The 13,191-nt window shown below is 37.0% G+C and overlaps 1 protein-coding gene across 2 annotated transcripts in view; it reads left to right on the top strand.

Annotated features, from left to right (window-relative positions):
- LOC127576620 (RNA-binding protein Nova-1) overlaps nt 1-13,191 on the top strand; it is a 206,482-nt gene that overhangs the window by 143,750 nt on the left and 49,541 nt on the right. For both annotated transcript variants that reach the window (XM_052027204.1, XM_052027202.1), the window contains exons 3-4: nt 4,697-4,863; nt 9,969-10,040. In XM_052027204.1, coding sequence (XP_051883164.1) covers nt 4,697-4,863; nt 9,969-10,040 — 239 coding nt within the window. The remainder of the gene's footprint in view (nt 1-4,696; nt 4,864-9,968; nt 10,041-13,191) is intronic.

Here is a 13,191-nt window from a genome sequence, read left to right as displayed (position 1 = left end):
AATTTGCAGTTTAATTGAGTGACTGAGTGCAACTACCTCTTGTAGTAAGTGTAAATTACAGCATGGCATATTTGATCATTTTGTAAGGTCTGAGAAGAACTTCAAATAACCATACACATCTTCTCATACTCTCTCTTACATATTACTGTCCACACGGTACATGTTACTTTGCTATATATTAGGAACCCACAGAGCCGTATACTCTGGGCAGTATAATTCTTTTCTGTTACATTCTCTTTGTCTGTATTACAAAGTCCTTGAAGGCATTGAGTGACTGGAAGGTAAAAATTCAGGGTTATTTGCAGTAAATTCGATGTGCAGACCTGAAGCAACAGGTGTCACTTTCAGACTCGAGCACAGAAGAACTGAGGGCAGTACATGGGGATCTTTGAGTATAAACCTTGAAATTGTCAAAGGGAATTTTGCAAGGTGGCAGCTTGGACCCAATCTTAGCATTTATGATAAAGCGCATGAGAGTTTTTGTTTTTATGTCAAATAAATAGAAATGTTCTTCATTCACACAACATTATTGAAATTAAAGCAAGAGTCAGATTTTACCTGCTCAAAAACAAGCCACAGCAGAATATAAGAAAGCAATCTTAATAATAGGGATGGGCTCAGACATCTAGAGATACCTTCTGGTGGCCCACAAGACAAATGATGTTCCATTCAGCGAGGTGATAGAGAGATTGCAGAATCCCTTTAATCCGGCACCCTTGGAGATCACAGTGAGTTACAAGTTTGAGCCAAAAGCCAATGAGTAGTCATTACTTAGATTGAAGTATCTCTCTCAATGCTGTAATCTTGGTATTTCCTGTTTCGGAGGGTGCAGGACATTTGTGTCCAATTTAACTCCAAAGCAAAAAAAAAATTAAATTGTTAAACCAATGTAATGGAGTTAGGTTTCAAAAATGCGAAAGAAGTTTGGCTGATGCATAATATCAGTAGTAATGCTGTTTGAGACAAATAGCAGTAGCAAAGGTGACAGCTCCAATAACGTCAGAATCACAGGAATGGACCTGGTGTGAAAGGAAAGACTGACAGGTAAGGTTGCTATGGGTGCAATGGCGATAACTCGTCACGAGTATGGCAGTTTAAGGCAGTGAGATGGTTCAGCTGAAAAAGCAAAGGACATAACGTGTGTGTAAGGGCTGAAATTCACAATAATATCAGCCAAGTAGGCAAAGGTAACACTGATAACTGAAAGCCTCATGGGAGAGGCTTGTACAAGACTGAAGATAATGAGTAACGTGCAGAGCCAAAACCAGCATATACCCCGCTAGCAGCAATAATGGAATATACTGCAATTTTAAAATTAAAGTAAAAGTTAATGATCTTTAATACTGCTGCTGACTTCTCATTTATGGGCAGAGAAGACATCGATGCATTCAGCAAAGTACAGTTAGCAAAAACACATGCTGAATCTGAAAACACTTTCTGGGAGGATACTGAAATCTCTAATGTATAATTTCACATAATAATAAAAATGTGAAGCTACCAGTCATAGTCACAGACCACACAAATACATTAGGAAAAGACAGGCTAAGGAACTAAACGTGCATTGGAAGAATAAGCTTCTGGACCAGTATGGAAATATGTTCAAGTTTTTGTGTACCACCACTGAGGGGCACAAAGCCCGTATATACATTCAACCAAAGGCAAGTCAATTTTCTGGAGGCCTAGACCAGTACCATATTGGAGAAAAGGCTCATGTATTCGAAGATGATGCCTCTCTTTGGCAATTATGATCAAGTGGTGGATAATTTGAACAAATCTGAAGGGTGCACAGTGGAGAATGTCCTTTGCCCACAAAGCAGGACCTGTATCCTGAATTGGCAGAGTCCTTTGTCTTTATCAAACCGGACCTGTCAGCTGTGTCTGTACAATTAAACATCGATTAAAAAAAACACCATCTGGCGACCCTTGAACTTTATTCAAACACCACATTGTCTTATAACGTAGACTCATCATCCAGACTTGGCAGGCAACTGTGGACAAGATGTTAAAGCCCCACACACTCTACGCAGACAAGATGGTGACAAGACTAGAGCATAAGAATGTTCCTGAATTTTTATCTTTCTTCTGTCGTGGTCCAATGTTAATGCCAGTTTTCTGCCAGATTTCATAAAGCATCAACAGTTGAAGAAGAGTGAACTATTGGAAGATGTACAACCTCTGACAAGCTGAAGATGTACAATTTCTGTAATAAACATAGTTTGTGTCTCCAGTCACTGCGATACCATTCACGTGATAAAGCTTGCTTGAGATGTCTCCAGTTATGGAAATGCGGTATGGGTAAGCCACGTTACATGCAAAGGCCATTTGCATTCCGTGCACCATCAAAGAACAAGAAACTACACTCAGAGAAGAAGGCATTGGATATTATATTTGGAATCACAAGGTTCCACTAAATTTTTTGAGACAAGCCACTCACTGGCCACTGACGACGAACATTTGGACAACTCCCACAACAGTGGCCTCGAGAGTGTGGCAGACAGCCATCCTCCTGTCCCCCATATGTGTATAATATTGAATATCCATTATCCAGACAGTGCCGCAAGAGGTGCATCATTAAGATTGACTTACAAAGATGGGCATATGATGTATGATATGTAGTATTTGCTGGACAGGCAGGAGAGAGTGATTTTCTTCTAACAGTGGTGGAAGTAGCAAGATTGGAGCAGAATGATTCAATGTGAAAGGCAGTTTATGAGTAGATTTTGAGTTGCAGGTTTGATTCAGTAAAAGGTCAGGATAAGAATATAAAATAGCCTGTCAGGGCAGTTTCAAATTATTACACCCAAAAACCATGAAGTAGAATAATGGAGGAACTTCACTTGGAGCATCTGGGCATTGTTGATATGAAAGTCATAGCACATAGTTTTGTCTATTGGCCCAGCACAGAAAAGGATCTAAAGGAGTTAACCAGCAAGTGCATAGTCTGTCAATGCTACAGCTCACAGCTACAGAGAGCACCACTCCAAATGTGTCCACAGAACTACTGGGAGAAAGACATGAACAGCATTTTCAGGTTGATAGCCATCCATTCAAAATGTATTGGATCATACACCATCATGGAACACACGGCAGAAGAATCAGATCGATTTTTGTGCCACATGAGCTTCCCTTGGAACTTGGATAATGGTCCACACTTCTGATCAATTTCATTCTGAACAGTTTGTGAAACAGAATGGAATCTAACAATGTTTCACATTGCCATATGAAGAAGCTGAGAGATCTGTAAACAAATGAGGAAAAATCAGACAGATCATGTTTATATACTGTTCCATGAATTACCTCAAAAGAAAGGGTGAGAGTGTCAGAAAGCTGGGTACAAGACAGGAGAACAGTGAGTGTGCACATCCACCTGAAATGAGTCCTACAGCTGTTGAAGAAGAGTTGATGTACTACGTGACTGAAAAGAGTTGAGTTGTTATACCTTAAGTGAATCCAAGGAGGGGTACTGCACAGGCAATACAGTTCACCTACAAAGATCCAAGAGAATTCAAAACCAATCAGCTAGACTTGTAAATTTGTTAATACTGTTGAACTAGTTTCACTGATGTTTTTCTTTCAAAGGGGAAAGCAGTGTAGAATATGTAAGCATGACATCATTGCATGACATATTTGATCATGTGTCTACCATTGTGCATGTGCACAGTCTGAGGAGAACCTCAAATGACTCAGACATACTTTCTGGAGCTCCTGGTTTTGCCCATGTATTACTCTGCCAGCCTTGAATGTTACTTCACTGGAGATTAGAAACTCACAAGGGCATTGTCAGTACAAGTATGTTGCACATGTTGGTAAAAATGTGTTAAGCATTTTCAGAAGAGATTATCCATATTTTTGGCTTTGCTGTGCAGTGTTACTGCTATACATATGTTGAGATGACAGTAGACAAATACAAAAGTAAAAAACTACAGATGCTGGAAATCTGAACTAAAAACGGAATCTGCTGTAAATGCTCAGCAGGTCAGACAGAATCTATGGAGACGCAAACAGAGTTAACGTTTTAGGTCAATAACTTTTCATCAGAATAAATCCATATTTATTTCATTTCAATTTTAGAATGTGCGTGTACATGTTTTTTAACCTTGTAATTTTAGATATTCAAACTATTTGAATGAAGTGTTTGTTTACTGTAAACTGCAAATTAAAATTTAGGTTTGACTATCACTGATTCTTTATAAATCAAAATGATTATAGCCGTATCTTTCTGAACTCATTTTATATTTCAATAGCTGAATTTTATTTTACATTTTTAATTACACAGTTCTTTTTTCATTAAATAACTACACGTGTACTTTTGAGCAACAACAAGCAACAGAAACCATGTTTTCCAAGCTGAAAGTCATTACTTTTATCTGTATCATTTTGCACTCTGTTCTGCAACCATCTCCCTCTCCACATGACCACATTTTTGTTAATTCCATTTGATATTAAGCTTAGATAAATTTCTTACTTAATAGTTGGTACTACAAGCTTTTTGTAAATCCACATTAACCACTGACACTCCATTTTCTTTATCCATCCTCTCATTTATTTCATCAAAGGATTCAATGATGTATGTGTGGAATATGTCCTTAAAAGGACTGAACCGAACAGATTTTCTATAGCAGTAGTATATTGCTATTTGTCTTTGTTTTTCACATTGGCGTTTATTATGTATTGCTTTTTGACATTTTCTCTGCAGGTACGACAGAGCGGGTATGTCTGATCCAGGGAACAGTGGAAGCTCTGAATGCAGTTCACAGCTTCATTGCAGAGAAAATCCGAGAAATGCCTCAGAATGTGGCAAAGACAGAACCAGTTAGTATTCTGCAGCCTCAGACCACAGTGAACCCAGATCGTATCAAACAAGTAAGTTACTGATAGTGTTTAAAATTAGAATATTGTTTGAATTTGAATGAGCAGACACAAATAGTGGTGGGGGGAAGAGCATAGTAACAAATCAATTCGTCAGGTAGCAAGTAGAATGATGTTAACTTTAAACGACAAGTCTACTCAGTCAAAGAGGGAACACATTAAGATTGTGGTGTCAGAAATTTAACATAAGAGCCTGTTTGCCTACAACATATTTGATGAGGTGATCAATTAATGAGCCACTCCTGTAGCTCCTTCCATCTTCCCTAGCCTGTGTTCATTATTTATCTGTAATAATAGTTAGTTTAGTTCCAAGAAATGGAAGAAAGTTAGGTATTTCTACCATGTGAACAATTTTCTTGCCGATTATCCTCAGTTTGAGCCTTGATCTATATGAATGCATAAATTTAAGTAGGTTTATTGATTGTGTTGATTAAACATATTGTTAAAGGAAGACTGTCTGCAATGCTTTTGTGTAAATAAACATGTAGTAAATGGAAACCCTTTTTAATTTAAAAAAAAGAAATACATTTCTTGTAGTTTACACTTATCTGCTTATCCAGTCAGTGGCAATTGTTCAGAACTGCTACCTTTTCATATAACAGTTAAATCAGTAATGCACTTTTCCTTAGCATTGTATTACAAGATGAGTTTATCATAATTTTCTTGCTGTCCCTGTAAATTGAACCAGCTATTTTTCCAGTTAGGTCATTATTACTTAGTACAGTACAGGTTCAGAAGCAATCATTCCTTTTGAAAATGATTCCTATCTGAAATATTTTGTTTTGTACTGCAGTATCATTCATTTATGGTCTTGAATGTGCTGCAGTGAGGATTTCCTTTACAGCCTTTGATGTCACCCATTGTTCTGCAGAAGCAACTGTGCAATATAAAAAAGATTATCAATTGCCATTTGTAAAGGGATTATTTAAAACAAAATCAACATTTGAGAAATTTAAAATAGTGTTTAGAACAGTGGACAATTTAGATGAAGTCTACAATATAATGAAATTGTGAATGCATTCAGTGTCTTATTCATTGCTCAAGGACAGTAGTGACTTTCAGTTGCTCAGTAGGAATGCCAATAGCTTTAAAATTATAATAACTAGCGATTCATTTCAGAACTTTGTTTTAAGGAAAATATACACATCAGTGAAATAAAGAAGTACACACCATTTTCGAACTACAGTGCAATTTCAGCTTCAAAGAACATGGGGTAGAAGCTGCAGCCCACCATAATAGTATGTTTTTAGCCCCACTCATCACATCGTGGAGAGCCAATGAACTGGGTCCAGTTGAATTAACAGCATTTTGAAATCAAGCAGAGCACACAAATGAGGAAAATTGGCAAAAAGTATACATTTCATTAAAGGCTTCAATAACTTGTTGCATATCAAAAGCAGTGTTTTGGGTGTCATACTATTCTGTGTTTTAAGTAAGTACAAAATCACTAATAACTCATTAATAATCTTGTATTAATGACTCTTCCTGTTGACTATATAAAAATCAGCGTGAAATCTTTGGCACAACTCTTGAATATTACCAATTTCCTGTCATGTGATTTGCTCCCATTCAGCACCCATCAGGAGCAATTTCAAGGATTTAAAATAAAACTAACTAGTGAAGATTGTTTTTGAGATGAAAACATTCATATTTGATGTTGGGAGTTTTTTTGTCATGTCTAGATTTAACACTTAGCAATCATTTGACTGGAAGAAGGGATAATCTAAGTTAAAGCATTATTTATGGTTTTACATCCATAGAAAATATAAACTTTCTGGCCATAGCAACCCAACAGACCAATGCACATGAAAAAAAGCAAGATGATTTTCAGACAGAGGACTTAATTAATTTGTTGTCAAATATTTAAGAGAATGCAGTTGTTTTTGTAATGTGTGGGGCCTCTACTGATGTCTCATGACCCCCATCCCAAACGAAAACTGTAAGAGCCATGTAAAGCTGCATCCATAGGATTACCAACTCTTCTTGGATGTTCGATTACCCAACATGTGTCCACACTTTATATATAACATTTGGGATCCCTTTAAGTGACTTTATTGCAATTTTTGGTAACAGTGGTTTGTGCAAAAACATTTAAGTGTTGGGAAACAACTTTGCTTTTTTTTTACCAGTTTACCTTGCAGCAGCAGTGCTGGAACCTTCACCTTAAACTTCTAGAGGCTGGGTATCCAATGCTACCATTGCATCTAGTCAAAGACAAGGGGGCATAGAATTGGACTTCAGTCACGTGTGTTGTTTGCACAATTAACTGCATTTGTACTGCTCTTCCAAAATTCAGTTTCATTAATGATAATGGAATGGGATTTCTTAATTGGAGCTTGGTGTACATACATAACTACATTGTGCATTTAATACAAGTAACCAAAGGAAAACTTATCCACTATAACAATTTGTAAAAAGTCTATAATTTTTCAACCAGTATTCAACTACAGCTTCCCAAGTATTAAACGGATCTGCATTAAAACTGCTATGAGAGGCAGCATCAACAGATTCCGTGCAGGGAATTACATTTTTACTGTATGGAAGATCTCCCACGTTCACCGTTGAATCAGAATCAGGTTTATTATCACTGACATATGTCGTAAAATTTGTTGTTTTGCGGCAGCAGTACAGTGCAAGACATGAAGATATAAAAATGACTATATTTACATAAATAAATAAATAGTGCAAAAGAGGAATAACAAGGTACAGGAGGCATGTCCAAAGAAAATTTAGGACAGTGAAGTAATCCACAGAATAGTTGGAATCACCAATGTTAATCTTTGCAATCCTGGGGAAAACCCTCCAGTCTCCAAAGCAGGAATATCCATTTTTACATGGTGATTGAGGAAAAGAGTTCATATATTTATTCCCTTAACAGACCATGGACCTCATCATCATTTCTGTTTTGTGAAGCCAGGAGCATCGCATCAGGAAAAATGTAACTATTTTGTACAACAATAATTAAGATGAAATTATGTGAGACATTGCCCACAAAATGGAAGACCAGATTTATCATTGTTTGAGATTTATTATCTTGCCATTTCCAGTACTGCCTTTTTTTTAAGAACTCAAGAAATACAAACAGGAGTAGGATATTCGATCCCCCAAGCCTGCTCCAGAATTCAATAACATCATGGTTGATCTTTTACCTCAGTGTTATTTTCCTACACTTGTCCCATATCCTGTGATGCTCTTAATATTGAAAAGTCTGTCAATCTCTGTCTTGAATATTTTTAACAACTGAACTTCCACAGCCTTCTGAGGCAGAAAATTCTGAAGATTCACAATCCTCTTGGTGAAGAAAACTTCTCTCATTTCAATCCTGAATGGATGACCCTTTATTTTGAGATGGTGATTCCTAGTTCTAGACACCCTGGCCAGAGGAAACATCATCCCTGCATATAGTCTATCAAGCCCCATAAGAATTTTAATGTATCAATATTCTAAATTGTCAATATTCTAGGTGGATTGGAGATAGAGACCAGAGAGCAGAGAGTCCTTGTAGCTGAACAGCAGCTGGAACGATGGGCAAACTAAAGGTGCAAAGATTTTCTTCCAAATTCTTAATACCAGTGCTCAAGAGATCCTTCTTCCCTTCTGAGAGCATCTCAAGTAATTGGAAAGAGTTGAAAACCTACCTCAAAGCTGCAATGAAAATGGGAACACAAATGGGTAGATACTGACTGCAATAGAAAAGAAAGCCTTTAAACAACTACTGCTGCAGCTAAAACATTAACAGCTTAATCTGCTAACAGAGACATGTGACATTGGTATTACTCATCAACTTGACATCCCAACAGAGCCCTAGTGATAATGTCACTTTGGGAGACATCCTGGACTATAGTTTGGTTATATTTCCCCTTCCTACTCTCCTTTTACAAGGAAGAATCATTTTAGTATTACCTATTTTTTGCATTGTGGGCATGATTTTCACTAAACTGTTTCTGAAATTATTATCTACAACAAAGATCTCTAAGTTTTAACAGAATTTCTTTACATCCCATCTGAAAATCGCATAAACTCCATTGTGTATTTGATATGTGGCTACTCCTTCAAGGTATGGCTGCCTGACTAATGAAAAATTTGCATGCAAGTTTCCCACAGTGTTGACAGATGACATTTTAAAATGGAAAGGGGTTTGGGAAAAGTTATTTTGCCAACTAAAGAGATTCTTTTTTTGCAGACAGTCTTCCTTTAGTCCTTTTGAATAACATTTCTGCAGCACAAGAAAAACTTTAGAAATGTGGCAAACAAAATTGATCTTGCATGTTGATTTCAGAGAAAATCAAATAATGCTGAGAGTGATTTTTTTCTAAACTTAATTACCCTTTGATGTTGATGTAATAATGATTTAAGACTGTTTTGAGTTTTAATTTTAACGAAATATTTTGGAATAATGGGATATTGACAAATTATTTCCCAGCCTCACAAATCTGTATTTTTATTTGGCATTGATAAACTGATTTATAGTGCAATCTCTTCATACTATGCATCAATCTGTATAACTTTATTGTAAATCATTTGATTGTGGAGCTGTACTTTAGCCAATAATTGATATTCTATTCAATACCAAGGAATGCCCCACCAGATCTGTTGAAATGCTATCCTAGAACTGTTTGAATGGTCTAGTGGCATTTACCTGGCATTTGAATTGATAAAGCATGTTGCTCCAATGTGATTCTAGCTCAAAACAGTGTGCTCAGGAAATATTTTTTCAGAAATGTGTACAGAGAAATGTTGTTCAAGAATTTGCTCAGAATTATTCATATTTGTGCTCAAAGAGCAGATATGGCTGTATATTTATTCTGTGCTCCAACAGCCACAGTAGGTAGCAATAATTGAAAAATATTGATAAGGTATAATCTATTTGAACCTATTGAAAAGGCATAATGACTTAATAATTTAGACACCAGCTTTTCATCGTAAATCTCATCCATCCTTCATTGGCATAGGCTAGTTATGAATGAATAATTATGGAAATAATAACTAATGTATTAGCCAAGCTAAGCTACCTTGGACTGTTTGCAATTTATTGCATTGGGATTGTTCAGTATAAGGCTTAAGGTTGGTGATTTCCTCCTGAATTGCTTTATTCCCAGACATTGCCATCTTCCCCAACTACCACCAAGTCCTCTCCATCTGACCCCATGACCACCACCAGAGCCAATCAGGTACAGTATCATCTACCATCTACACCATACTTTCACAGGTATAGAGAACATTGTGCAGCCACACTGGGAAGGAGGCCTTTCCTGGACTTGAATATTTTGTAACAGGTACATATGTTAATAACTAGCTTTAGATTAGACTGGAGTGCTAATTCCACAGCAAAAGTATGATGCTGCTTATTATAGAACTTCTGCCTGCAGTATTGTAGGCTTTTGCTTTAACTGATTGACTGTCTCTGGTAAGAGCAGAATATACATCCTTGTCTCTGTGCCTTTTTGTTTCCAGTTTTCCCTTCACTAACCATTTTGCCTTTTGTCAGAAATAACATGTCTGTTTTCTCAGCTGAATGTAGCATAAAAACAAAGGTTATCTAAACTAGATTAATGGTTACTCCTGTTGTGCATCATGATGTAACTCATGTTGTGTCCCAGCTGAACATGTTCAAAAGCTCTGGAGTGTTAATGATGACTTCACCAATATTTGGTAATGTTGTTTGAAAAAGAGGTAAGACCAATTATGAGTTTTGTTGATAGGACATTTTGTTCATTTTTGTGTGTGTGTGTGTGTGTGTATGCACGTGTGTGTGTTTGTGTATAAATGAAAATCATTGCAATTTTATAATTTATAGAGTTGTTATGCCTGTAGAGCACAGTGGTTAAGGTGCATTTTGTTGTTGAAACTGAGCTAAAGACCAGAAAGGGTCCTCTCTCTCTCAAAATGTTTAAGATTTCAAAGTTCAAGACTTTGGATGCACACACTCCAACCTGAAGGCATGATATAATAATGGAAAATACCTTGATTCATTCTTAATGAACAGTCTAGATTGCATGGATATTTGGACATAAGAATTTGTTAAGTACGTTCAAGAAAGTTTTTTGAGACAATATAGTCCCACCGGAGATGCGGCAGTACTCAGGCTCATCTTAGAAAATGAAACTGGGCAGGTGGTGGAAGTGTCAGTGGTGGAACACTTTGGGAACAGTGACCATAATTCTGTAAGTTTCAAGGTAGTTCTGGAAAGAGATAAGGTTGGTTTTCACATTAAGGTCATGAATTGATGAAAGGCTATTTTCAATAGTGAAAGAGAAGATCAAGTAGATTGGGAGCATATGATTGTGGGTAAAACAATAGCTGAGAAGTGGGAGTCTTTTAGAAGAGAGCTGGCAGGAGTTCAGGGACAGCATGTTCTGGCAAAGATTAGGAAGGTTATGTATTTTGCGAAGTCTAATAAGGTTAGGACGTATTCAGTAAATGGTAGAGCACTGAGAATGTTGATGAACAGAGAGACCTTGGGATTTAAGTCCATGGTTCCCTGAAAGTGGCAACACAGATTGATAGGATACTGAAGAAGGCATAAGGCATACTTGCCTTCATAGGTTGGGGCATGTAATATGAAAGTTGGGAAATTATGTTGCAGCTTTACAAAACTCTGATTAGATTGCATTTTGTGTATTGTGCACTGTTCTGCTCACCACACTCCAGCAAGTATTTGGTTGCACTGGAGAGAATGCAGAGGAGATTCACCAGGATGTTGCCTGGATTGGAGGACCTGAGTTACAGGGAGAGATTGGATGGGCTGGACTTGTTTTCTCTGGAGCGAAGGAGGTTGAGAAGTGATCTGATAGAAGCATATAAAATTATAAGGGGCATTGATAGGATAGATAGTCAAAATATTTTTTCCATGGTAGGGGTATCAAAAACAAGAGGGACTAGCTTTAAGGTGAGAGGAAGGAGTTCTGAAGAGGATTTGAGGGGTAAGTTTTTTTTTCACAGAGAATGTTTGATATCTGGAACTTGCTACCAGAGGAGGTGGTAGAATCAGATACAATCACTACATTTAAGAGAAGTTTCGACAATCACTTGAATAGGCAAGGCATAGGAGGATATAGACCTATATGTGGGCAAGTGGTATTCATGTAGATGGGCAAAAAGGTCGGCATGGATGTGGTGGGCCAAAAGGCCCGTTTCTGTGCTTCACAACTCAATGACTCTGTAAACAGTCGAAGTTCCAGCTGTGCACGAGATAGGAATGGATTGCTGAAATAAAATATTTTAACAGAGCAGTGTAAGGAGAGCTTTGCATTATATCTGCTCAGTGCTGCAGAGTACATGAATAAGTTTGAAATAAAGTTGAAATTTCTTCCCTTCCTATGAGGCTTGGTGAACAAATTGATGACCTGCAGTGGCTCATGCCCCCAAATCAATGTAGCCTCTTCAGCTCTTCTATCTTAGTCTAGTTCTGCCTTCTCGGTGCATTTGTGATTTTAATCATTCCCCTATTGACTGCTGCGTCTTCAGCTGCCTTAGCCCTAACATCTAGATTTTTTTCCTTAAGTATTTCCTGATTTTCTTTGAAAGCCATCTTTGTGAACAAGCTTTCAGCCAACTCTCCTAAGAACTTCCTTAGTGCTTCATTGAAAAGTTTTCTGTTGTAATGCTCCTGGAAAACACCTTGCCACAAAACGTGACCTAAATTTGTTACCATAATGGTGCTTTATATAAATAGCCCATTGGTGATTTATATAAATGGCCCATTGCTATAACTTATTCTTTACCTCCCACTCACAAAACGGCATTAGTCTGATTATTGTAAGACCTTTCTACAGAAAATTGTTCATGCAAGATGCTATTCACCTTTCACAAAATGGTTTCACTTCTGAAGCACCTGTCCGCGACCTAACTGACACAATAACCTCGCTCTCAAATGATGTAATTACTGAAGATGGTTACTTTTAACAATGTGGAAATAATCAATCATAATGTTTCATTTTTAATATTTGATTATAGATAATAACATTACAAAATATTTCTATTTAAGTTTGATGTGAATTATTCTTAATCAATGAAGTACGTGAGCTGTACAAAACATTTTAACAGCATTTCTCTAACATAACAATTGGCCAAGTCCATTTTTCGTCTGCATTGCAATTTGTGTTCTTGATGTGAATATCACTATGAAAGAAGATGGTACAATGTAATACAAAGTTATTCTTTCAGCTTATCACAGTGTAAAATATATTCAGTTTTCTACAACTGTATCACTATGCTACCACTTTCTTCCTTGGTTTCAAATACTCTCAAGGTCAAGGATTAATTGTATATTGTTCTCTGAAGTAACACATGATTGAACAATAGCTGGACTCCATTAAAAGA

This window comes from Pristis pectinata, chromosome 1 (genome assembly GCF_009764475.1).
Source record: "Pristis pectinata isolate sPriPec2 chromosome 1, sPriPec2.1.pri, whole genome shotgun sequence".
Lineage (NCBI taxonomy): Eukaryota > Metazoa > Chordata > Chondrichthyes > Rhinopristiformes > Pristidae > Pristis > Pristis pectinata.
This window is presented reverse-complemented; position numbering and strand designations above follow the sequence as displayed.